General features: G+C 38.0%; 3 protein-coding genes and 1 non-coding gene across 8 annotated transcripts; 3 read left to right on the top strand and 1 right to left on the bottom strand.

The window, feature by feature from the left end:
* Nucleotides 1–792: 792 nt before the first annotated feature.
* LOC121645505 (zinc/cadmium resistance protein) lies at nt 793–5,542 on the top strand. 3 transcript variants are annotated; one of them, XM_041993997.1, is made up of 6 exons: nt 793–962; nt 1,770–2,453; nt 2,873–3,076; nt 3,211–3,494; nt 3,655–3,842; nt 4,970–5,542. In XM_041993997.1, exons 1-6 carry the CDS (start codon nt 878–880, stop codon nt 5,280–5,282), a joined length of 1,758 nt encoding a protein of 585 aa, XP_041849931.1. In that variant the 5' UTR covers nt 793–877; the 3' UTR covers nt 5,283–5,542. The 3 variants fall into 3 exon arrangements, with proteins under 3 accessions (XP_041849931.1, XP_041849930.1, XP_041849932.1); XM_041993996.1 differs by having other exon boundaries at nt 2,873–3,082; XM_041993998.1 differs by having other exon boundaries at nt 2,873–3,082; nt 4,990–5,081.
* A 2,574-nt stretch (nt 5,543–8,116) lies between these two features.
* Nucleotides 8,117–8,203, top strand: trnastop-uca. Its single transcript has one exon. It is a non-coding gene; the product is annotated as a tRNA-Sec (tRNA).
* Nucleotides 8,204–8,686: 483 nt separating this feature from the next.
* mrpl28 (mitochondrial ribosomal protein L28) lies at nt 8,687–12,585 on the top strand. Its single transcript, XM_041995816.1, has 6 exons — nt 8,687–8,814; nt 10,743–11,068; nt 11,290–11,442; nt 11,523–11,657; nt 11,791–11,877; nt 12,120–12,585. Exons 2-6 carry the CDS (start codon nt 10,784–10,786, stop codon nt 12,213–12,215), a joined length of 756 nt encoding a protein of 251 aa, XP_041851750.1. The 5' UTR covers nt 8,687–8,814; nt 10,743–10,783; the 3' UTR covers nt 12,216–12,585.
* A 4,488-nt stretch (nt 12,586–17,073) lies between these two features.
* Nucleotides 17,074–26,499, bottom strand: relb (v-rel avian reticuloendotheliosis viral oncogene homolog B). 3 transcript variants are annotated; one of them, XM_041995612.1, is made up of 11 exons: nt 26,223–26,499; nt 26,058–26,138; nt 24,971–25,155; nt 22,157–22,441; nt 21,344–21,510; nt 21,153–21,244; nt 20,929–21,060; nt 20,712–20,816; nt 20,233–20,448; nt 20,047–20,121; nt 17,074–18,254 (listed from the first exon to the last, which is right to left on the bottom strand). In XM_041995612.1, exons 1-11 carry the CDS (start codon nt 26,254–26,256, stop codon nt 17,881–17,883), a joined length of 1,746 nt encoding a protein of 581 aa, XP_041851546.1. In that variant the 5' UTR covers nt 26,257–26,499; the 3' UTR covers nt 17,074–17,880. The 3 variants fall into 3 exon arrangements, with proteins under 3 accessions (XP_041851546.1, XP_041851545.1, XP_041851547.1); XM_041995611.1 differs by having other exon boundaries at nt 26,058–26,141; nt 26,223–26,498; XM_041995613.1 differs by lacking the exons at nt 24,971–25,155; nt 26,058–26,138; nt 26,223–26,499 and adding an exon at nt 23,281–23,545.
* Between the last annotated feature and the right edge of the window lie 530 nt (nt 26,500–27,029).

Raw genomic sequence — 27,029 nt, 5'->3', positions numbered from 1 at the left:
AGTGTAGTGTCAATCTGTATGAAGTACAGCTCTGTGATCTTCACATTCACTTTTTAACACAATTAAAGTTTTCACTGCTGTTTGAACAGCCAAGAAAATCCCAAATCCTTCCAGATTTCCATAATTTTGTTAAGAAAAAACTCAGATGTTCATCTGTTCTGCCTACACATCCACATAAATGCCAGCTCAGCAATGGTGGAACGTCGACTTCCGGAGTTTGCCCAAAGCCAGGTCATCTGACCAATCACCTGTTTGTCACCAAATCAAACACACCAAGGCCTGGGGTCTAACGTGTTCTTAGAAAATATGTTTTATCAAATGCTATACTTTCTAGAGAGAATTTCATTGCTGTATTTTCTCCAGTGTTCGGGGCCAATGTGATATTTATTCTTATGTTAAGTAGTAGTTTCACACTTTTTCCACAGTTGTTTCTAGATAAACTGTAAACACAAGTTTAAAGAATCTCACACATCCTCCTGTCTAGTCTCAGTTTTTTCAGTGTAACCTCACTCACGGATAAAACACTGGCACTGACATTTTGAGCAGCTTTCTTGGTCAGAATCAAACTGTAAGGCTTCATAATGCTGCTTTAGTGGTTGGATTGTCTCACCTTTGTATGTGGTCTGGTTATGTAATCCTGACAACACAATGGGGATTTAATTAGTACAAATTAGCTTAATTTCATCTGCTCAGAGAGCATATGAAGAGTGGGTGGGCTTTGTCCAGAATGTATTTTGTCCCACCAACGTGCTGAGGAGGGAATGCAAACAGGGACGACTGAGGAGAGGACGATACCGCCCGCCCTCCATCTGGCTCACATGACTGCGATTAGAGCAGAGGAGGAGTGGTGGTGGGACAGAGAGGGAACGATGGGAGCATGAATGACATTTTTTCTGATTTCACTGCACAGATCACATCCAGGTCCAACTTGATTTTGGCTGAGGGTCATCCATTTCTCTGGGGTAACAAAACTTCACATTTTCTACTTTTGTGTTATTTGTATGAAATATGTTCTACATTACAAACTGGTTTGTTAAAATCGTACAATCAGTAGTAAGAAAAATACATAAAATGCTGTGTAGAAATACTTCCTTACTTGTACATTTTTTATTAAATATTATTACATTGGCCTCAAAGGTTCATTTCAGAATATACATATAATGGAATAACATTTATAAATGTTTTAATGTATGCTTTACCTTCTGAGAGAGGTGAAGGAGATATGCTCAGTGGTCATGAGAACATCATAAATCATTGAGGCAACACATGGACTGATAAACACCTTAACTAAAGGAGATTGATGTGATGTATCTGATAAACACATGCTTTATAAAATATCGGCTGTTAAGAGTTTTGGTTTTCAGCTTGTTTGAATCTGTAGATTTTTCTTTCAACAGACTCATTTTATGTAGACAACAAACATCCCATTTCAGCTGCGATTGGAAATATATATTGAGAATTATCAAAACTTTGCTATTTAAATTCCTTTTGAAACTTTGTAAAAAAAGTGGGATTTTGACTTTGTGATGAGAAACTTTGTATAATACGTTTGTTTTTGTTGTCACCTCTGATGACAATTCAGCAGTGAAATGATTTGCACCGATGTTATTGAAAGCTTCCTGTATGTTGTGAAATTAAATAAACATACTGTAAAGAAAAAAATGTTGGTCCAAAGTAACCAGAGATGTTTGATTCTGATTGTTAGGGGGACAAAGTGTTTTCACTGTGTTCTTTGTGCACATTTCTAATTAATTTTGTTTTCCTCTCAGTTGCAGGTATGAGGGTGTTATACTGGTGCATGCTGGTAGTCACCATGCTCCTGCTGTTGTGTGAAATTGTCATCAGTCAGCTGTGTAAGTCTCTCATCACCATGGTAGATGGCTTCTACACCCTCTTCATCCTCATGCACATGGCTCTTCCCCATCCTCAGTCTGCAAGCATCATCTCAACTCCAGTCTCTTCTTTGGGTTCTCCCCCATCTCCTCCACATGCTTCCCTCTCTTTAGCAGCACTGCCTCGCTCCCTGCGAGCAGACTCACCTGTCAAACCTATACCTGGTACCCAAACCGTCCCTGGAGGGTCAGACACGTCAGATCAATCCAACCACGAGACACCCTCACTAGTCAACTCACACAAGCTCTCCTCCCCAACAATGTCTCCTAAAACTCAAAACTGTGGTCTGTCCTTCACCAACAGCAGGATCCAGTCTGTGGGTGTCTTCATTTCTGCCCTGCTCCTGGCCTCTTTGTGCATCTCTTACTTCTTGGAAATCATCAGCTTTATTCTGAAGCCACACCCAGTGCAGCACCCCGTGCTGCTGGTGGTAGTTGGAGCTGTCAGTGTGCTCCATAAGATGCTGGTGTTTGGGCTGAACTGGGATCAGCTGAAGGGTGAGAGGACCATGAGTGGCAAACAGGAAGTGACTGAGTCTTACTTTGAAGTGAACCACAAAGGTAACACACATGAGAAATTGTAGACATTTTGCAGAAATAAAAGAAAAAGAACACTTACACACTGCTGCTGGTCAGACAGCTAAGTAAGCATGGACTCCAAAGAAAGATTAAAGGGGGTAGTCTTAGAAAATCTGCAGGTTCACAACTTTCAAATTCCAAACTATCATTTTAATCACATTTGCATACACATTCCAACTCCAAAGAAACTGTTTGACATGATGGGGAAGTGGAAGAGAAAGCAAAACATTGATGTTAGTGTAAAGCGTGCAATTATACAATGAAGTGATAAGAGAACTTTACAAAGGAAGAACAAGTGTGTGTTTAGGAGACTGTGTAACTGTTTAGTGTATATTCAGCTGTAAGTCTGTGAGATCAAACTGCCCATGCTTGTTTTTCATTCCTTTCTTTGATTCCCACAGTCTTGCCTGAAGCAGACTCCAGAGGTCAGGAGGAATCCAAAGACATCGTCCAATCAAACGCCCAGTCTGCTTCACATAACTTTTTCCTCAACCGGGCACTTGTCTTCAGCAATCCAGGAACTTCCAGCATCCCTGATACTGACAGTAAAACTTTGCAACAACTACCAGAAGTCTCCTGTGAAGAAGCGAGCAACATTGCTGGTTTTAAGTGTGAGAGTCGTTCAAAAGATGTTGCAAAGAGTCATAATTAAAACTCCTGCTTGAGACAGCCTGGTAACAAAGTTTAGCTCTTTAAAAGGTATCTTCTCTTTTCATATAAAGTTTTCTGTTTTCTCCAGTTCCAGACCATAAAAATACATTTAAAACCTCCTCAATCTGCAAGTTTTCCGCCCTCATTGAGACACCTGCACCAAGCAACAAGTGGCCAGTCTGTCCTCTGTCCTTCATTCTTGTCATCCGGGGACTTTTTACATCCCTCCTGGCCCTGATCAACAGTTTGATGACACTGCTGATCGCCCCGCAGCTCCTGCACAGCTCTGGAACCTGTAGCATCTTGGTTTACCTGGATCCTGGCCTCTCTCTGCTGGCTGTGGTCACTCTTGTTGCCACAGCTGTGCCACAGGTCAGCTTCTACACTAATCAGACTGCATTTCATTGACTCTCTTCACATGAATCAAATGTAGCACAAGGTGCTTTGCAGAGGGTCGCTGCAAACAGCAGTAAAAACAGCTGAATACACCTGAACTAACCATTGTTGATGTTTATCTGGTAAATCTCTGCAGGTGTACAGGTACGGACTGCTGCTGCTTCAGGCCTCACCTCCACATATTTGTGTCTCTGATCTTGGACGGAGGATTGCGAGCGTGCCTGGAGTGCAGGCTGTGCATGACCTTCACGTCTGGCAGTTAACTGAGTCCCTCATTGTGGCTTCTGTGCATGTACACTGCTATACTGGATTTCCAGTACACAGGTGATATTTATTTTTGGACTTGGTCCTAGCTTTAGCATTAAAACCACTGACTTATATTGCACACCTCATCGCTCTGGAGGGGGATCATTCTTTTTGAGTGCATGCGTATATATCTAGACAAGTGTAAGGGTGTGGAGACAGACATAGCTTTGTTTTTATAGTTTAAATTTTATTTTATTTTATTTTATCAGGTTAAAGGTAAAAATTTAAATAGGTTTGTATATTGCTGTCATAGCTTTTGTTCAAGACCTATGAAAAGATCTTCATGCACTTAAAGCTAAGATTAGTGTCAGGAATTCTGAGAACCATCAAGAATTTTCTGTACTTCTTAAAAAATTACTTAAAACATTATCAGGTTTATTGAAAACACCTGACACTAATTAAAACTTCAGATTAGTTTATCATCTCAGAGATTCTCGAACTTTGTTTTCACTCACAAATATCAAACAATTGAAATGTATAGATAATTATCATCAGTGAGTAAAATATTTTGTCTATCTTTATTTGGTATGCATGCAGAAGTCTAAAAGAGCTTTCAGGTTACATTTAACTATCAGTGAATTCATCAGGTTTTGAGACCAAATCCAACATAATCTCATACCAATGCATTTGAATAGCAAACTACTGCAGGACCTTTTTGAATGTCATAAACATTTTTAGCTTTTTTCTGTCATTTTACGCATTAAAATAATACATTGAATGCTTATAGTTTGCGTTTAAGTACACAGCTGAGTATCATCCTCTCACAATACATGGTGTACAAAACTACAAAACTGCATAGTACTGATAAGCAGCATGGTTTTTAGTAATACGATTACACCTTTTTTATGAGAAGTTGCCAGAAAACAGTCATATTTTGTGCAAACACAACGTCACAAAGCAAGTAAATGAGATCTTTCTTAGGTAACTATTTGTTACCTAAGAAAGATACTCATGTTATAGAGTCTGAATATTCGTCAGCTAGAACTTGCTGCATGTTGTGCATCATCACAGAAGCTCAGAGGCAGTCCCAGCTTACTCTGACAGCATGTGACCAAAGAGACGCATATTCTCACACACATATACAAGTTTTGTCTAAGGAAATACTCAATGTTTTATTAATGCATGATAATTTAACATTTAAACAGGTGTGCCGATGTGATGGCAGGTGTCACTAAAGTGCTGCATAATGTGGGAGTGAGCTGCTGTACTGTTCAGCCAGAGTTTGCTTCCTGCTCTGGGTCCCCTTCAGGCAGCGAAGGGAACGCCTCCCCTGTCATCCACAGAGAGTACCTTTCCTCACCTCCTCTCCCAGCCTGCAGCCTTGCCTGTGGAAAAGCTTGTGCAGGGAGCATGTGTTGCTCTCTTCTAGAGGAGGACACCCAGAGTGTGCTGACACCACCCGCTGGGGAACTAAAGGAAGATCCTCAGACTCTGGTCTTTGAGAACACCTTCCTCTGAAAGTATCCAAGCCCTGACGTAAAGGTGAAGATGGTAATTGGTGCTATAATTATTGTTAAACAATATGTCTTGAAACACTGTTAGCAAGCGTTCTGTTGGTTTGTTTCATTAATAGGTGCTATTCCAAGGATTTTAATGCAATATCATAAGAAATTCTGTGAAGGCTTTTGTGTGTTTGTGTCAATGTATGTTGTTCTTTTGTAGCTAGATACAAGCTTGTATTGAAATGAAAATAAATTAAAACTATATTACTATTTTAACTACACTCTAACCTTTTTGGAACTGAGGATATTCATTTTTTGGAGATATGAGGAGAAATATTTCTCTATTCTTGCTGATTACGAGATTTCAGCTGCTTCAGAGTCTGTGGTTATCATCTAATTCTCCTCTTTATGATGCTCCAGACATTTTCAGTAGCCTCATCTTGGATTTTGTAAATGTAACATGTCTCCCCAAATTCCAATACTTACCTTTACCTCAATAAAGCCTTCACACATATATGCAAGTCTCTTACCCTCAACACCAATCAACCCCCATACTATCACACATTATGGCTACAACCTGGATAGTCTACAGAAGTCTAGGCCAATTTATTTCTCAAAACTAGCTGAGATGTGATGTTATCTGATGACTGTCTTTCTCTACATCTTAGATGAGATTAAATCCTGAGAACTCAGCAGTATTTCTGTGCAGAGGTGGTGTATGGCTTCCTCTTTGTGTAATACAGTTTCAGGTATGCATTTTTAGATGCATCGGCAGACTGTGGAGACTTCAGAATACTTTCAAGATTGTTCAGTCTCTCAGAACAATGTTATTTCAATATATTGACTAACTTTTCTGACCTTTTTGAGTATATATAATTCAATATGTATACAGATGTATTTTAATTTAGCAATTTCTTCTACCACTGTATCTCTGAAACATGTGTAACCTATAGTATACTGTGGCAAAATAGTTAGCTGAGAAAACAATGGCTAAATGACTAAGCTGAAATAAATTACACAAAAATATTTCTTCATGAATGGAATCCAATTAGAAGATAAAGTTGGCATTAAAGCATTAAGAATTAAGAACAGTTATACTGTTATACTCTATAGCATTTCTGTGCAAATTGTTGCTGCAAAAACACAACCAGTAGTTTATTAATCCAATGGAAAAAAAAGTCTGTGTTAGGATGCAAGAGTCAAATCGTACTGCAAGTTTTTTTTAGCAAATATTCAGCTCTGCCTCCTTGAAAAAAAGATGAGGGAATCTAAGAAACAATGAGATAACTGGTTGCAGTACCATTTTCAGTGACAGATGTTGCTTTTGCTTGGTCCCTGAGCACAACTTTTCCCAACACAGTTTTATATCAGATATCTATTTGATGAGAAAGTTTTTGGAAGCAAGATAATCTTAGTCACTTATTTAATGATGATAAAATCTTATACTCTTACACTTACTCTGAATTTGTTTTAGCCTTGCAGAAACACCAAAGGAACATGTTGTAGTAATACAGCATATTCAGTCCTGATTTGTTGTTTTTTTCAGAATTTGTAAAATGTTTTATGTTTCTGTACAGCTGGAGCAGCTGGTTGTCTTGTTGTTTGGGTTTGACTGTACAGTTGTCGTGTTTGTTTTCTACCTCTTGCATCTTTGTCTCATTGTTTCTCTCTTCACTCTCTCATTTTCTCTTCTGTTCTCTCTTCTTACTTTTGTCCCCCCCGTGCAGATCCAGCATTAACATCTAAATTCAGCACTTTAATATAAAAAAAATAAATAAATCAGAATGATACTTAAGCATCAAGCAAAACCATGAAGTTCCTTTTGTCAAAGTAAATTTGTTTGGCTCAACACGGCAGCCAGATCATCAGTCTGCTGTCAGGATGTTGGACAAGGCAAGGAATAAAAAAAGAGAGACACTTTCATAATCACAGACTGGGAAATTTTTAATGTTCTAATAAAATGTGCTGATAACTTCCCTTCTGTGTTGTCTTTTCCTGATTCTGTTGATACTCCTGTAGGATGAATATGCTTTTCATCAATCAAAAACAATGTCAAAAGTATATGTTGTCTGTTTCAAAGTACTTGCATTTTTATTCCACATGTTGTGGAACTTTGCTGGAAAAATGTCTTGATCCTACCGAGCAAATATCTGTAACGGAAGTTTCTTTTAAGATTATAAACAAATGTTACCTTACAAATTACTACAGTCTAGAAGTCTAGAAAGTCTCTTGTTTGGTTTCAGGAATTAATTCAAAGACTATTATGTAATTAAACCAATAATTTATTTTGCAGATTTTTACATTCATAAACACAAATGACTAATTCTATGCCATATTTGATAACTTTTGAAAATTATACCAAACAATGCATAAAAAATGTGCACATTTTCCTCTATAATATTTCTTCAAGCTTCTTTTCAGTTCTCTGTTCTATTTGGACTCAATATCAATGCTTTCTCAAACCTGAATTTCTTAGAAGTACATAGAGTTTTTATACTGATTTGCAAAAATGAATAAATACTGTTTGCAGTACATATAAATATAATGTTTCTGTCATTGCTTCTGCGGCTATCCTGAGGCCACTCTATTTCCTAGAAGCAAGTTGTGCTTTCAGGCAACCAATCAAATTCTACTTGCTTTGCATAACATGGAGCTCATCGAGATATCGTCCTCTCTTTTCTATTTTTTAATAGAAACATAATACCACATATGTAGCATGCCATTGTAACTTCTATATATAATATATAATTTATTATAATTTCATATCATTAAATTGAAAACTGACACCCTGAGTGAAATATATACTAATACTGTGAGGTATAAATATGCCAGGAATGACTTTAGTGAAATGCCCGGATGATCCTCGGTGGTCCGGGGTGCGGGCTTCAAACCCGTAGCTGCTTAGCGGCAGAGTGGTTCAATTCCACCTTTCGGGCGGAGTAAAACTATGTTTTATAATACTTACGTGGAAATCTGTCAAATATGTCTTTGATTATTCTTTCTATTAGCCCTTGAACATGATCGATATCCTCGTGAGCTAACTTCCTGTATATCATTGCACTTCACAATAAAAGGCCCACAGTACAAGAAAAAAATAAATGATTAAAAAAGGTAAAGCTGAACTGAACAGTAAAGCTTTAAATAACATTAGTTCCTTATTTTTTTGTTTCATGGAACAGTGACGTTTAATGTTTGTTTCGTGACCAAGATGATAATTGATTTGACAGTTTGTGTGTTTGTTTGCAAATATTGTTTTCTCTAAGAAAGTTGTGTTGCGTCTTCAAACAATATGTCCGTGGTTATAAGGATGTCTTGTAAGTAAATATCACAGAAAGTGCTTTGAAAAGTACATCCGGTTTACCGTTAACAGTAAAATGATTGACAGTACCCCTAAGCAAATCATTTTTGAGAATTTGCTGTCCGGCAGCCAATCAAATTCCAAACGGACGTTGTCTTCCGTAGCGAGAGAAGCATGATGTCCTTGCCTGCTTGATTTAGGGTTAACGTGGATTTTAAAAATCTTCTTTGCTTCGTGGTATTAGTTCCTGGTAAGATATTTTAAAAGTGCTTCTATTAGAGATTTGTTAAAGCTTCGTTTCAGTTAAATCTACAGATGGGCTGTTGCTCTGCTTCTGCGGGGCTCCTGCTAAGGAGTAACATTATAAGACGGGATCAGTTGGCGTTCTGTAAATGAATATTTCCAAGCTAGCTAAGTGAGTAAAAATGTTAATGGCAGTTATTTTTAGAGAAATTCCTTAAACATGTTTGTTTGATGTAAAACTATGGAGAGAAGAACAAATAATATGCTAATAATATGCACACAAAAAAATAGAAATTGGGCTGGAGATTTAATAAATGTTGTGAAAGCTGCTGTACAGCCTACCTAAAATGTACAGAGCCTTGCTTTCTGGCTTGTTTGATATGCAGCATAAAATCTAAACACTGGGATTTAGGTGTCCTGAAGTGGTTCCTCCTTTACTGCCCAATCAGTTATGTTTCATTCACACAGAAAAAAATTAGATCAAACGTTTCCAAATCTGAATCTTGTTGGTTGATATAATAAGAATAAGAAACCTTTGTTATTCCTTCAGTGGGGAAATCGCTTTGTTGTAACAGTACAGGTGCAGTAAGCAGAAGTGTGCAGGTGATATAAAAAGAACACACACAATAAGTAGTGATAGGTACAGTTTATGGTCTGACCGTGTGAGTATGTACAGCATATTAATATTTACATAAACATGTGTATAAATATATAAACACAGTTTATATGTGTTCATTGTAAAGTCTGACAAATAGCAGGGAGGAAAGACCTGCAGTATCTCTCCTTCACACAGCGAGGATGGATCAGTGTGTCCCTGAAGCTGCTCTCCAGAGCAGACAGGGCGTCCTGCAGGGGGTAGGACTCATGAGCCAGCATGGATGTCATTTTACCAGGACCGTTTTGCCACCTACCTCCTACACCAGAGAACAGCCCAGGACAGAGCTGGACTTCCTGATGACTTTGTCCAGCTTCTTCCTCTCCCTCTCTGTGATGCTGCAGATTCCACCACAGTCATAGGAGGTCTTTAGACTCCAAAAGACCACAGTGTCCTCAGAAGATACAGCAGGCTCTGACCCTTCCTATACAGTGTGTCCATGTTGTGAGTCCAGTCCGGTTTATTGTTTAGGTAAACACCCAGGTAGAAGAGTCCACTCTCTCAATGTCCGTTCCCTAGATGTTCACCAGTGAGGGGACAACAGACCAGCGTCTGTGAAAATCCACCACCATCTTCTTTGTTTTCCCTGCATTGATTAGGAGGAGGTTTTGCTGACATGTCAGTCCTCTGCATTCCACGTCGTCGTCCTCAGTGATCAGTCCAACAATCACAGTCATCTAAGAACTTCTGTAGAATGCAGCTGTCTTGATTTATTTGAATTATTTCAAATAAACAAACTGGCAACAAACATTTATCAAGATTCACTTTTAGTAAAAAAAAAAACAGTACCTCCTATTCCTCACATGGGAGATTTGTATGTGTGTGTGTGTTCTGAAATATTCAAAGAACTGAACAATTTTATTGGGATTAATCTGTATTTTGTACACACATGCACACACACGCATAAATATATATATATATATATATATGTATATGTATGTACACATATATTGTGTGTGTGTGTATGTATATCTATTAGAAGTTGAACAATTATTTGCAAACTATGATCAAATAATTAATAAAAAAAATAGAGCTTACTTGTAAACCCAGATAATAGTATGTAGGCTTATTAGCGGCAAACAAATAATTCAGTGTGTAATCATTTAAAATCAACGTTCACATTTCAAAAGCAGGATTGTCATTGTCCCACAACCAACACAGTTTTAACATTTCTGCTCGTAGGTGAGTTGTTACAGACTAAGGAGAACTACTATTTTCCTATGGACTGCTTTCTGTGATGTTTTAACTTTTGGCTTTCATGTGTCTTTTTGCTTTGACAGTCTGAAGAAGAAAAAAGAAAGAAAAAGAAGAAAAGTGCACTATGCCCCTTCATAAATACCCCGTCAAACTCTGGGAGGCACTTAAACTAAAGCAGGGCATCTATGCCCGTCTCCCAAAACATTACCTGAAGTCCCTCGAGCACAAAGAGCCCACACCTGTTCACTGGAGGTCCCTGGGAGTCCAGTACCGAGCCAATCCAAAGACTGGGCTGAAGGAGCGGGTTCAGGACGTCCCAGTTCCCATAAACTACCCCCCAGAGTCCCAGAACGGCCTGTGGGGAGGAGAGGGCTGGATTACAGGCTTCAGATATGCCAACAATGACAAAGTGAGTCTTCAGGAAGATGATTATTTGATTATCATGCTGCTGTTAATTTGGTTACTAGTAAAATATGTTTGATTCCTCTTTGATGATTGGCTATTATTCCAAGGAGTCTGGTTGAAGAATAAATGTGCACAAAGGGGATGACACCATATTGTTCTTGGAACTGCTGCCATGTGTTTATAGTCCTGTCATGTTTGCTGATGTCTGAACTGACTCTTGTTTAGATGTCCAATCGTCTAAAGAAGATCTGGAAACCACAGTTATTCAAAAGAGAGCTGTACAGTGAGATCCTCGATCACAAGTTCACCATCCAAGTCACAGCTCGCACTCTGGACCTCATCGATGCTGCCTTTGGCTTTGACTTTTATATCCTGAAAGTACGTGAAAAAAAAAATATCCAAAATGATTTTTCCCTGACTGAGCTGTCCTTGTGACTCTGATGTGTAATTCCTTTCAGACACCAAAGGAAGACCTGAACTCCAAACTGGGAATGAACCTGAAGAGGGCAATGCTGCTTCGCCTGGCACGCAAGGACACAGAGCTTTACCCCAACAACCCTGTCAAACGAGAAAGCGTCTACAGCAAATACAAGGTAGATCACAAGTGCTTGAGATCTTAAATGTGCTGGAAACTCAGCGTGACTGCTGGGACAAACTTACTCTTGATGTTTATCAGGAAAGTTAAAAATCAGATGTTTTTTGTCTCTATTCTTTTTGCCTGAGCAGCAGTTTGAGATCCCAGAGGAGGAAGCAGAGTGGGTGGGTCTGACTCTGGAGGAGGCTGTGGAGAAACAGAGACAGTTGGAGCACAAGGTACTGAGTCATTCTCACACCTACAGTTACAGTCATGGCTCTTTAACCTTACAAAAGACATGATGCTCTAAACAAACATGAATAACACATGAGAGAAGCCCTCTGCTATGTCTTTTTTGTTGCCAGCTTCTGAATAATCAAATTATCCCTTGAGCACACTGCAAAAACAACTTTCAGCTGTAGATGACCGTTTGCGGTGGCTCGTTCGGTGAATTTGTTTTGGTCTGTCTCTTCTCTCTCAGGAGCCTGAGCCTCAGTTTAAGGTCTTTGTGGACCAGCTGGTGCAGGAGCTCCAGATGAAGAAACTCATAGAGCCACATATCTTAGAGAAGAAGTGAAGGTCTCAAGTGGACAGAGACTGAAAGTTAAAGTAGGTTGAACTGTCAGGCGTCTCCAGATGCTGGTAGGAGTTTGATTCATTTCATCTCTGTTTCACCAGTGAATGCACATTGAGAGGATATCTACAGTTTCTGCATTTTTTTCCCATCTTGGAGCAACACATAGGTGGACGTACCACAAACAACACTCATGTTGGACTGATGTTTTTTTATTTCAGTCTTATTTTTTCCCTGCTGTATTGAAGAAATTTGAGTGACTAAGGAAAAAGCCTCCATCAGTGTAAATTCTCCCCACCAGCTGTCATATTGGGGTACATATTTAGGATTTCTTAAAGAAATAAATTAATAAAAGTATCTTTTTTTCTTAAAACGTGTTTTGCTCATTTGTTTATTATAATCAGTTACATGATCAGTACTGTTTAAATTGATGTAACAGAGTTTATTTACGCCTGTCTTTGTCAGTATTGTAGATATAAAAATGAAGCAGGCAGTTAACTAGCTTAGCTTGTGCAACCAGAGCCTTAAAAATGTACCTAAAAACACATACTATCTTATTAAGATGCATAAATCAACATGCCTAATATATGCACAAGTCATGGGTGCATTTAAATAATGAAGCATTAATATCATGTCCCTCTTTCAGAGTATGTAACTATGCAAAGCAACTGAACCAAAGCACTGGTAATATTAGCTGTTTTTCAACCTAATTACTAAAATGTTCCTTAAGGATCAAAACTGTGTTTAAATGTTCTTTGATGCAGTGATTTACATTCACATTTCAAATGTTAACTAAAGACACGAGTCCTTCTTCCCCCTTCAGTGACAGTGAATAAGCATGTTTCCCGACATGTTTGATTACTGTTTGAACTTGTGCAACATTTGTGGACATTATTTATGTGTCTAGTCACCAGGTGGAGCCAAAGTCCTTTCAAGCAGTAAAGTTGTAATGGTGAAAAAAGATGGCGGGCAGCTTGTTTGATTTTTTTTTTTTTTTTTTTTTTTAGGGTTTAAGTCCTCACCTGACAATCAGAAAGTCCCTAGTGGGGCTTCTCCAGCTCACACTCAAATATTCCTGAGCAAGATAATAAACCCCATATTGTAAAGAAGAGCACTACACAGACTTAAATCTCTATAAACTAAGAATTGGTATAAGAATATGTGTAAATGAATATGTGTCTGTTTACCATTTAACTATGAAGCCTTTCTTAAAATCACGTAATAAATTACTTTCATAGACTAATAAACTACATCCATGGAACCAAATAACACCACCTGTCTGCCTGCAAAAACCCACTTAAATTATCCAAAGCTCCACAATCTGTGAAATTAAAGTGTCTGTCTCAGGGCTTATTTCTTTAGAAAGAAAACAGTACAGAACAATTGTGTTGTTGTCTATGACAGAATCAGCACATGGCCACATATCCTTAAAAGGTCTTTGAGTTTACAAATGGAAAAAAGGTGTTGCGGTTTGCAGGGAGGATAAAAACGACTACTTCTTGTTTCATTGGTTTCACTTTCAGCTGTATTGTGTCAGTTGGTGTCGTGGCTTTTGTGGTTGCAGCTTGCTGCTGTTGTGGCGTGGTGAGTCCCTCCTGAAATGGGGACTCCCGTGGGTGTTGTAACCAGGCAACACAGGACAAAATTGATACCTGGCACCTGTAAACAGAAAACTTAACTCCTTATATAGAAACAGTCTTTAGCAGGAATTACCCCCTCTCTTAGTGGCTGTCTGTAGTGTAAGTAAATAAACTCTGAAACTGACACACAATGCACCAAATTTGGTAATTTTTTTTCCCTCGTTTTGGTTTAGCTGATTACAGAGGACCATTTGAGGGGTTAATTTTTATAAATGAAAATGATAAAACATTCAATGTTAAATATTAAACAATTTAAAACCAGGCAGTGTGAATGGGTGTGTATTTAAACAGACGTTTTTGCAGCACTATGTAAAAAAAGTATTAACACTTCTTATTGTGTCATGTTTAGGTGTATAAAACTAAAATGGAAGCACTCATTTCTATCATTTACATGAATGTGTATTGTGTGTCAGTAATAGTAATAGATTAAATCATCTGGCACGCAGGGTGTGGTTACAGTAAATGCACCTATTTTAATGGAAAGTTGTCATCAGCTCATCTGAAAGATGCAAGAGAAAGTTAACATTTCAAATTAAAACCAAGGCCTCTTATTGGATCTTTTTGGATTTAAATTTTTATGTTTGATTATTGTTTTCTAGAGGATCACTACAAATTCACCCCCCACCCCATTTACCAAGGTGATAACTGTTATACGCACTTGAACAAAGGATACTAACATCCTTTGTGACTCTCCATCACACATGACTCATTCTTTCTGCTCATTATTCCCCAGAGTCTCCAAAAACCAACCATCTCCTTTGCAGGTAAACCACATAATCTTAATTGAAGCAGACCATTACTTCTCAGGCAAACTGAAAACCAAATGTGGTTGTCTCTTGTATCAGCACAAATATAGCTGAATAAAGTTTTGTGCTGATGTTTAAAAAGTTTAAAACATTTTTTTAGCTAATTTAGTTGTTTTATTATTCTATCATATATTTAATTTGTCTTTTATGCTTCTGTTATCATACGTTTCATTTTTTATTATAATTATTTTTCAGGGTTGGCAATTCATGTGTCGAAAACCTATCATTTTGTTATTATATAATTACTTTCTGTGGTATTTCCAAGTAGACTGGAGTCTTTCTGAGTTACTATGCAAATGCTTTTTTCAGTTTTCATTTAATTACATAATTTTTTTTTTTTTTTTCTTGCAGATTCATGACGTTTGAGTTTACCTCTGAGTACAGAGAAAGTTAACCGACTTAACCTTTCCAAACATATTGACAAAGTGTTTTACAACAGCAGAAATCAGGGTTGCTAAGTTCTGGGCCAACCTTTGGGTTGAACATTGCTCTGTTAACAGAAGCCTGTTTTTAAACCCACCAACTGACTGAGATGGTTTATTTCCTACAGAGGGAAGCTATGATTCATGTCTGAAGACCTTACTTTCCAGCCTAGCTTTTTCTAGTTTTTTGCTTTCATTGTTAAGCACTTTGTGATATTTATCTTGAAAGGTGCTATATAAATAAACAGTTACTTACTTACATTACTTACTTACTTTGTTCCATCCAGTTGAGAAAAATGATCATTTTCATTATAGGGGAGAACACTTAAGGAGAGAAGAAGAATTTGAGATCATTTTCCCGCATTTAAAACTACCCAACTTCTTGGAAATGGTTTAGAAATAACCCCTCCCCATTTTACATAGATTAATATAAAGTCTGAGAAATATTGCAGGTTATGTCACAGTTTAAAGATGTGATTTAAAGATAGTGTAAAATAATATAGTAATAATAAAATAATAATAATAAAGTTATCTGTATAGCTTTGTAAAGAATGTTAAACCAAAGGGTTACATTTCTCAACTTCTGAGGAGAGGGATAAAAAGCTACTCTGGTTTCCATTGCAATAATAATAATAATAATAATAATGGATTTAAGATAAACCTCTTTCCCTAAAGTCAGGAAAAAACGTCAGTGACTAGCTAAGTAAGATTAGCATAGAGACCAACTACATACAAAGATTAGCCTGGTTAGCTTAGCTTAAGATAAAGATTGAAAACAGCAGTAAAATTGCTCAGTTTTCTTACCAGATAATTGTTTCTTATATACTTGTTGAATACTGTCCACTGTCTTTGCTTTTATCTTAGAAAAAGCTCAGTCTAGATTAGCTAAAGGAAAAGCTAAACTTTAATAGAAGTAAATGAGAATCTCTTTCTTTAAGTCAACCACAATAATTGTTTAATAAATATTAATAGTGTATCAAGTGTGAAGTTTTTATTGCACATCTTACTTTGTGCAATGAGCAGATAGAATGACCAGGGCAGAAAGTTGTTGGTGTGGACATGTCCAGGCAGGTATGCTAGTACCCTTTTACAGGAAATGAAGTGCATCTCTCCCCCTACACTAGCTCAAAGGTCTTGGAAACGAGCCCGGTGTGGAGTTTCCCAGAGACTGGAAGGTGTGTATTCAGTTCATATCATTGATGGCAGGAACCTAAAGGCAACACCTGCCCTCCCAACATATGACAACTGAGAATGTTTACACTGTAATTACTGCCACCATTGTCCTTACAGCACTGCACCAGCTGTGTACTGCTGAGTGAAAACAGCTTTACAGGTTCTAAGAAGGTTTGAAATGTAATTGCTCACTAATTTGTGTAGATTAAAACATTTATCTGTAGCACTAGCCTAGAACGACCTAATTTTAGATTAACTATGAATTAATCTTAATCTGCCAACCAAAGTTAACTGGAACATTTTGACATTTAAAACATTTTTATATTGTGAAATCAAAGGTTAAGAAAATAATTATTTGATTTTCCAGTTTTTCTCAATCTGTAAGGTTTTGCAAAAACAAGTGAAGGTTACAAAAGATGGGATGACTCAGCCGCGACCACACAAGCTTACTAAGCTTAGTAGGAAAAGCAGAAATAGCATTTTCTCACGGGCAGGTGTTGCAGCTAAGCTTTTGTAAACAACACAACAGTAAGGTCAAACCGCCTGATGACACTATATCGTAGGAGTTTCTCTCTAATTTCTCTGACCGACAGGTTATTCAAGATTTCCTTACAATGCTGATGACATTAAAAGCTGAGATGCGAAAAAGGGGAAAAAAAAAACATTTTCTTCTTGCTGCTGCCAAAAATAATTGTTTTTACAAGTGAGAGAGCAGGTTAGGAATGTGTGTGGGTAGCAGCTAAAGACAGATCACACTCAGAAATGCCTACTTCCCTTTTTTCACTCGTCAGTGACACAGGAAATAATGATCCAACAAAACTAAATCGCTTATAGTTTATTATAATTTTCACATATTTACACTACAGCCAAGGGACACAGTTGGAAATTTACATGCTTAGCACGAGTGTGAAACTATTGAACAAAAGGAACAGACACAGACAAAGCTATGAATAGAAGGAAGAGTAGTTTCTATTATATTTAAGCAGATTAAATATTAAACAAGTACAATGGCCACATCAAAACAGCAATAACAGACCTGATAAGCTGGTCATAAAGACTTTGTGATAGAAAAAAAAAGTTTTTATGTTGCCCGCAACTTCAATAGGAAGTTGGGTCTGTTTCCCAAAATCATAAAGAAGCGCAAAAAAAAAAAAAAAAAAAAAAAGATATTGAAACAGTGTGACCTCAGTAATGGTTCACTACACTAGACAGAGGTTTATGGAGGTTGCCCACCCCTCCCAGCTTAAATGTACGCTGACTGTAAGAATATCTTTTCTCTCACTCCCAATTCTTAAAATTAATGCTTTCAGCATTTATGGGAAATATTAAGAAATGTTGGCCTGCTGCTGCAGCCTTGACCAGCAAGGCTTTTGGAGTTAATAAGAAGGAAATAGAGTTGATGTGTAAAACTACACAAGTCTACAAATACATTACACAATGTTAGCAGCTGGAGAAAAAGAGGCATTTTGCTTCTTCATGGTATGTGACATGATCTGAAGTCACTTGCTTGCACATGACATAAATTTACAATCTAACATCTACATGGAAAATACAAAGCTGGTTCCAACTCTTATTTCAACAGAGGTAAGAGATGGCCTCTATATACACGACCCTGACTGTCCTCCCTTCATAGTTCCTCTTCTGTTTTCACCTGCACCATGCCTTCCTGTAGCTCTGATTGAGGATTCTGGATCTCATTGACCAGCATGTTGAACTGGAAGTCGTTATACTGGGCAAAGTCTTGTGGGTATGAGGCAAAGGAAAAGGTGGGGTTGATGTCAGGAACTGGGTCAAAGCCGCTGGATGGGACAAGGTTTGGATCAGACAGTATGTTGGAAATTATAGGCAAGTTTATCAACTGAGCAACAGTCTCCTCGTCAATGTCTGAGTCCCCGAGATCGCTGTACAGCATGGCCTGGTTACCGTGTTGCCTTTCATCAGGTGACATGGTTTTAATGTCCTGGAAGAAACAGAAGCCATGGTCTGATGCAGATGCACTCTCTGCAGAAGAAGAAGAAGATACGGGTCACGTTACAAAGAAAATACAGAATTATGATGTGATGGTTTCTTTTTAATTTTCTCCTGTTGATTAAGTTTAATAATCTTAATTTAGATATTTTAAATGATTTAATTAGGATATTTGCAAACCCTTTTAATAATGTCTTAATATTTATTTTGTTTCTGTGTTCTTTTATTGAACTGATATATGTGTGAAATGCACTATACAAATAAGCTTGCCTAATTTAAAAAGAACATTATCACTATTACACACAGCTGTGTTTATAAGAACCATAGTGAACAGTTTTGATGTTCTGACTCAACTTTTATGGGTGTTGTTTGGTAGGAAAATTATATCTGCGAGCAGTTCAACAGAACCAGAAACTAAAGCCTGCAGAAATGATACTTTTTACTTTAAATTTTATATTAATCCTCATATGTACTGTATGCATATGCTAAATAAATGCTAGAGGTTGTGTGGCACAATATGTGCAAATAAACGTTTGACTTGACAAAGAGTCAACGTAATTTTTCTGGAAGATTTGTCAGCAATAAAGGATGCACTGTAACTTCCCTTTCATATTATCCCCTTGAACACCCTTGATCCTCAGCCTTTAGAGGCAGAGTTTTGTAAGTGCATATTTTCATAATCAGTTATCTTCCTGTAAAAAATCCTTACAGCATAACTTCACATGAACTGTGGCAATTTCATTTCTTCATTTACATTCCTGTACATTCCAGTTATCTGCTTTGGTAAATGTTTAAATCATCATGTGTTCTGCTCATAATACACAGAGGAACAAAAAGAAGATTTATCTTAAAACCCCAAAATTGTTGGGGTGTATTAAAGATAATATTTAAGAGGTGATGAATCATTTCTAAAAAGAGACTGATGCTGCATGTTGGCTTGTTAGAGCACAGATGTGGTTAAAGACGACACTGTTCCATTCACATTTCTCAGTAAGCCCTGTCAGTGAGCAGACATTTACAGTAAGCTTTTCAATCATGAACTGATGGTGTTAGAAGATAAATAAATGTCAGCTAGGTCCTGTATTTTGCCTGATGGATTATCACCACACCTGACATCTGTAGCCAAGCAGGAACACTGAGGATTACCAGCCTCCTGGTGAGGGTTTGTCTTCAATGGCTGATGCTGTTTATTCAGAAAGCGGGTGTAAGGCTGAAATCATTGTGTGTGTTTTTTGTTTTTTTTGGTTTGTTTTTTGATAAGATTTGAGACAAAATGTTGCTCAGCATCAACAATATTTTAAATTATGTCTCAATGCCTCTACCTATGTAGATCTCTTCTGCACTTTTTCAACAGTGGACTTATTTTAGATGAAAGAATACATAAGCTGAATACTCTAGCAATGAGAAACACTACTCCATAGCAACTCACAAGACAGTCTGGTCTTGACGTGTCGACTGTTATATGTTTGCTTATTGTCCATATAACTACTGAAGCTAAGCGCATACCAACTTATTTTGATTAATTTATATGAGCGTTTTTATCAGTAGTAAATAGCTTTAATCATTGTGTTATAGATGTGTTATAAATTGTAGGTACCTTCTTATTACTAGACTAAAACTATTTGTTTCAACTAAACTTTGCTTTGTCATGCTTGACAGAACAAAAACAGGCAGCAGCTTCACATTTCAGTATGATACAAAGTGGATAACAGCCAACCTGGTTGATACAAGCAGTGTCTTTGACTCATATTCAGGTGGTATTAGAGATAATTCTGGCAGTGAAAACCCGAAAACATAAACACAGAACTGAATGATGAAGCCTTACCTGTTGCACAAGATTTATCTGAGAAGCTGATGTCTCTCTTTAGTGTGGCTTTCTTCCGCTTCACATCATATACATCTAAAATTGAATAGTTCAAACAGACTTGGATTAACGTCTCGTTGTTCCTGTGGAACCTGTTCTCTGTTTAACATTTAACAAACACATAGTGATAGTTTAGTCAAGACTGACCCCACTTGTGCGGCAGGTACGTAAACGTGACAGACTCGCTCTCCATCTGGTCTGAGACGCGACGTAGGACGACTTTGACTTCAACCTCTTCCTTGATGTCTTGGTCCTGGTAGGGTGGAGTCTTGAACACGATGGCGATCTGGCGGTGGACGTCTGTCTGGGCAAACTCCCCGTTGGCCTTCCATGATTCTCGCTTGAAGAGGATCTCTATATCATCTGCGGTTTAAAACGTTTTTATATTTTTTTGTTATTCATAAAAAAAAAGAAACAAACTACCTAAAAGTTGTTGCCAGTTCATCATCTTTATCCTGAGAAGTCTAAGTGCTTCATACGGCTTTTAAATTCAGTTTATTAAACTTTAACCTTCACATAAAATATCATCTTTATAGCGATAATTGTGAAGAGTGATTTATATATAAAAAAAATCAGGGAGCAACTTTTGTGAATAATGTTGACTTTTTCTGAAAGTCTCTACTAACCTTTTTGCACTTTGTCGCACAACATGAAGACCTCCATGCCGCCCTTGCAGGAGCCTCTGTACTGGTTCAGAGTGCAGATCTTCAGCTCTGATGTGGTTGTAGCCTCTTTAAAAGCCAAACGTGATAAAGCATGAGAGTCAGGAAGTACATTTATTTTATCTGATGCAGGTAGTTATGCTGTGGCAGAGTCATGACGGAGCATTTGGTGATATCTTACTCTTGTCATAAACAGGTTTGGAGATAACTGGGCCAAGGGAGTCTTTCCTGCCGTCCTCCCACTCAAGCTCACACTGAAAACAAAGACGCACGGCATTCATGTCCATGTCTTCGATGCCCTTTGAGTGACCAGCTGATAGATGGGAAAACACAATGTTAGGCACGGTGTGTGATTTGTGGAGTTTTTTATAAATATCTTAGAGTGTCTGCTTGCTTTCTGCTCACTTTGAAAGGGATCAATATTCTGCCGCCTCCTTTTCTCAAGTGAAACTTCTATCTCTTTCCGTCTCACACACTGGATTCCAAGATTTGCAAAGCTGCAAGTTGAGACAAGATAAAAACAAACACGTTAACATTTTCTGAACATTTGACAAAAGAAAGGAGAAAATAACTTCAGACAAAAAATGGATGGTCACCTGTGACGTCTGTTGCTGTGAGGATTGAATGAAACCACACAGATTCCCAAATCAGCGGGACAGTCTTTACCCACAAGGCAATGGGGGTGAGGCCGATGTGGGAGGTCTTTGGTCACCAAGGAAACAGTGACTGTGACCCTCTTTAGGCGATCGATAGGCCCTTGAATCTGAAATAAAGGACAAAACAAAGATAAATGAGCAGGAATCAAAACGAGGGAAGTGAACTATGAACCAACTGTTTCGCAACTTGCTGGCAAATCTGAGAATTGCAATGGTCAGATGAGTGTTTTATTACAAGGAAAGAAGAAAAAGGAGCTCTCAAAAACAATAAAATACATAACATTAAACAATGAAATAAAATGTGCAGCAGAGGCTTGAAACATATTGTAATGAAGAAGAACTGATGGCCTATATTTTTGACTCGCCCTCATCTTTTTTCCTATTCAAATGTTACTGTCTGTAGGTAATAAATAGGTATTTTTCATTTAAGTCACCTGTGGTATCAATGTGATGTAAAAGAACCTTGATATGAATATAAAGCAAGCATGTGCGTGAGTCTGTATAAGGTGAGGATGGGTAGAAGGGTGTTTGTTAGTATGCAGACAGGGGATAAACCTTCTGCGTTTGACCACAATCAAGCTGGGATTTGAGGGGACTTTCAAATTGATTCTTACAACCCACATCCTCTCTGCTCCACCCTCTCTGAACAGGGGTGCACACCAAAGATGTTTAATTGTGACTGAAACCTCCCAAACTGCCTCTGAGAGCTCGTAAACCCCCTTTAAAAGTCCGAAATGGAAACCAAACTTGTACCTCTATTGTGGGTTGAGTCTTGTTGGTGTCGGTGCTGGACGCCCCCAGGATGCTGCCAGCTGACCGCCCCTCGCACTCGTAACGAAATCTCATGCCTCTGTCTTTGGGCTCCTCCACCACCACTAGTTTTGGCTTGTCTAGAAGCTGTTCCAGTGTCTCTGCACCGCCCTGGTTCTGAGAGTAATAGGGGGTCTTAAAGGAGGAGGAGCCTGGAGCACGACCAGCGGATGGGGTTACCCGGGATGGATAAGCTGATGACATCTCTCCGGAAGGGAACCCTGTAGGCTGTAAAGTGTGGATGTTTGACAGTTGAGAAAAAATACCAACTTAATAACAATTTCAAGCTTCATTTAATCTCTATCATTCAGGTGACAACATGTTTAAGTATCCCTTTAAGGAGATTCTGAGTTATCTTGAAAACACAACTTTAGTCATGTTGTATCCCCAAACATAACACCTAGATGGAAGTAACTGATAAGAACATTTATAAACATGAGTGCTCCCTTGTGGGAATTAATGAGTATTTTAATTATCTTGGGTTTTATACTTATTTTATTTATCATTTAATCAACTAAAGAAAATAAAATGAATGGCACAAAGACTACTAAAGATTTCTACTTTCACATGTTTGTAATTTTGATCCAGAAATGTTCATACGAAACAACATAAGCATATAATCAGAGAAACAGCCACAAAGCAGCTTATTAGTTAGAAAAAAAGAGAGCCAGATGTTATTCAGGTATTCCACCAGACAACTCTGCTGCAAACCTAAGCAACAAAACTGACTCACTGCTTGTTTTCTCTTCATACATGTGCTTTCTATCACTGCAGTGTTAACCATGTGCGCTTTGACTCCTCCTCATGCATTTCATGTCTTATTTTTTCCGTTACACCACAGACCACCAAGCTTTTCCGTTCTCACTCACATGTTGTGTTTAATATCGTTCACTTTGCTACTTTTACTTTCTGTCTGTCTTTCTCCCCAGACTTTGCTCACTGATCGCAGCAAGTTAAACCTCTGATTAGCCACATCAAGATTTTAAAGACTGTAATGAACACATTAAAGATATTAAAGTTTTAGTCTGTCTTGAAGTATTGGTTCAACAACAGATTAATGATCAAACCTGAAGGGAACAGAGGGTAAAAGAAGCTGACTCCTTTGTCACCCGTGTAGCCGTTAATCAGCTTGGGAGCTCAATAAAGCGTCGCTGCAGAGATCTGGGTGATGCCTCTGCATGAGATCATCTTTCACAATATCCTGTTGAACAACAAATGTCTTTTGCCAAAGTGGCTGCGAGGGTGTTAGCTTGGGAGTACCTGTTCACCGTAAAACACTAAACCTAAACAAAGGCCTGGCAGGCAGAGCCACCGAGCAAGAAACAGGAAGTCAGCTCAGCCTGACGTTGATCCACCAATAGCAGACGCAACTTGGGGCGGAAAAATGTGACCTTTCACCTCTGGTGGGTTTGGCTAGTAAACAGAAAAGACGGCAGACTGAAAGCAGGAGTCGGATTACAGCTCTTCGAAGACGTCCTCCTACTCAGCCTTCTCCTGCAGAGAAGCTTGTGGGATTTTAAACTTAACTATAAGCTGTATTTATCCACAAACTTTAGCACCAACAGGGGTACAGATCATTAGCTGATGGAGGGTTGAACATATTTCCTGGTGCGCTTCATTGTTACCTGTCTGTGCAGGCTACAGCATCACTATTGTCTTATCTGATTACAGCACTGATCTACCTGTTGCCAGTAAACCACGTGCTTTCTGCCAAGAGTCTGACCTGCTATGTTGCCCAACAGCTGCTCTGTGCAACTACAAAACATGCAACCATCTGCACACTGCACACTGCAGTTTATTCCACCAGCCTTTATCTTTAAAAATAACAAAAACAAACCCACTCTGTCAGGAAAGATGCAGTCACATGACAGAAAAGCACAACAGGGGCATCTTCTGTTGATTTTTATACAAAATTGCCTTCAAAAGCAGCTTGATGACAATATGAGCACAAAAAAAATATACTTTCAATCCTTATAATGCCAGAAAATTGAGATGAAACATAGGTTTCTGTCTTCAAATGATGTAATTTTACAGCTTTAATAAGCTATATAATTACATTTAAGAAGTCAAACATTTAATCTGGAATTATTTAACCATATAGGATTAGCAGTTCCTTTAATCAAAGAGATAATCTCTGCTTTCATGATTAATCTTTTATTACTCACAGGGTGTCGCAAAGCACACTCATTTCATTCCCAGCAAGTATAAAAGATATCCATGAAGATTAGCTCGTTTATTTCTGCCAAGCACCAATGCATGGACTTGTTAGCAATGACATCACTGTTTTATGTTTTGTTTTTCAATTTAATGTCTTGTGAAGAATTATAAGAAAATTATATTAGTACCATGTTATAAATATTAAAGACAAGCTAGATAAAAAGCTAAATAATAATAGATATTAACTAATGACAGGATGGACCATTCCCTCAAAATATTTTATAAATAATGTTTATTGCATACAAAAAAAAACAACTCTGAAAACCTACTTCCTATTTGAATTAAACTCAACTTTTTTAACCTTTACAGAACAAAAACAGGCCTACTTACTATCTTATTTTCAAAACTCCATTTTTAAAGCAACCTGAAACTGATATTTTATGTATTTTCAGTCTCATTTACCCCAAAATTAACCCCTCTGTTTCCTGAGCAACGCTCAACCACTACGTGAATTGGAAACCAGACAAGGTCAAAGCAAGACAAAGCACAACACTTACACCAACTCAGCACACAGAAATAACACAACCAAAGCTTACTGACCTTAGGTGCAGAGCCTCTTGGCACCAGCAAAGGCTGGGATGTTGATGAGGAGCTCTGCTGGAAGGTGCTGTGGTTCTGGGTGCAGGAGCTCTGGGACAAAAGGTCTGGAGGTGGAGGTGGAGGCCCAGGGAGGGTCACTGCCTGGTGCTCACTATACACTGGCTTGATGATGCTTTCAATCAGGTCTACAGTTGAATAAATAAGTAAACAAAGAAAAATTAGCTTAGCTGGTGAACTATATTATGAAATGTGTTCACACACACACACACACACATTATATATATATATATATAATGTGTGTGTGTGTGTGTGTGTGTGTGTGTGTATGCATGTGTACAGAAATAACATAAGACTATATATTTCTATGTGTAGTTTATACTGAAGCATGCGACTCATGATCTGAGTGAGTTTTTGTTTACGTTTTCAATACTCAGGAAAGATAGCTGTAGTGTGCACAATGTTGTGGTCTGTCATGTCTGACACTTGTAAGGAATTGGTTTCCTTTAGCCTTGGTATTGGTATGTAAATACACCAGGTGTAAATATGTACAATTCAAATTTCAGCATTCTTTTATTACAAATGATTTGTAATTCAACTATGTTTTATTAAATAAAAACAACTTTTTTGCACTAATGTGAATATTTGCTGGCTTTCTCATCCCTGAATAAGTTACTTGATTTTCTCCAGGTTTCTAAACTCTGGTTGACACAAATGAATCAATATGAACGTGGAAATTTGGATAATTTCAGACATTTTAATGACTTTTACTGTCACAGAGGTGAGAAAATTGTGTTTTGCTTTATTAATAATAGAAATAGTGTCAGATTTTAATAATATTAAAAGCTGAAATATGTCCATCTTGGAAGTTTTATTAGGGTTAGGTAATGTCACCTTTTAAATAAGGGTTAGGGTTTGTGTTGCAATCCAGAGTCACCTTAACTAACCTGCCAAAATAAGGAAGCAGACATTGTTTACTGCTGCTTGATGTCAGCTCAGGGCAAACTCTCTGCAGTAAAGCCTTAGTTACATCTCACATAAGTCCACCTTTGTGCATTTCTAATAAGAAACGAATGAAAACCAGACTCACCTAAATCGTCTTGAGGGTTAGAAAAGCAGGTATAAGGACTCGACAGGCCTGTTCCAATCCCGGGATTGGGTGTTGGCTCCTCTGCTATGATAAATCACACGTCTGAGTTTGATGTCAGCTCACACACACAAACAAAAACACATTATGACGGAGTTCTAAACATACCAGAGGTACTGTTGAAGATGTCCATGTCTTTCATGGCACGTGAGAAGTGCTTCAGCACCTTAAACTCCGCAGTAGCGTCTTTGAATTATTTTTAAACCGGATGAATCCAGGAACCGTTTTTCTTTTTTCGATCAGAGGTCGCGGTTATACTTCAGGATTTTCGTCAGTCTACAGACTAACTATAAATGTATCTAATCTCCGAAGCGTGTCAAACCGTTTTAAAGCCATGTGTAGAATGACGGCTAAGACGGAGTTCGCTTCGGTTTTGTGTTAGCGGAGGCTCTGATTGGCTGCTTCTCTGCTTGGAAATCCCCCCTGAGCGTAACGTCACCTCTCAGACGGGAACCCCCCCTGGGACCAGAGCCGCCAAGCTGCTGCAGGTTTGAAATAAAACCGAGGCCATGTTGATTTGAATATTCATCAACTTCATCCCAAAAAAGGCAATGTGAGCCATAAAAGCAAATAGTTTACCATTAGGTAATCTGAAAGCACGTGACGGTGATTTTTGACTTTGCCTCCTTCACCACACATGCAAAAATATTTGCAACTTCTCAAATGAGCCTCGATGTCAACTTGTATATATACATTTATCATACTAACAGGCAAAGTTAAACTGTTCTTAGTTTTAGATGTTTTTCATATATTCTGGTTGCATCATCTCGCGGCGTTTCTTTATTTTCCTCAAATCTACGGGAGAAATCTTCCAATTTATTATCAGTAACTTTCAGAATTATTTTATTTAACTATTTATTTTATTTTATTCTAATTTAATTTAATTTTTTTTTATAACACCTCCGCGGATGAAGG

Source organism: Melanotaenia boesemani, chromosome 9 (genome assembly GCF_017639745.1).
Source record: "Melanotaenia boesemani isolate fMelBoe1 chromosome 9, fMelBoe1.pri, whole genome shotgun sequence".
Classification (NCBI taxonomy): Eukaryota; Metazoa; Chordata; class Actinopteri; order Atheriniformes; family Melanotaeniidae; genus Melanotaenia; species Melanotaenia boesemani.
Note: the sequence above shows the minus strand (reverse complement) of the source record. Positions and strands in the feature narration are given on the sequence as shown.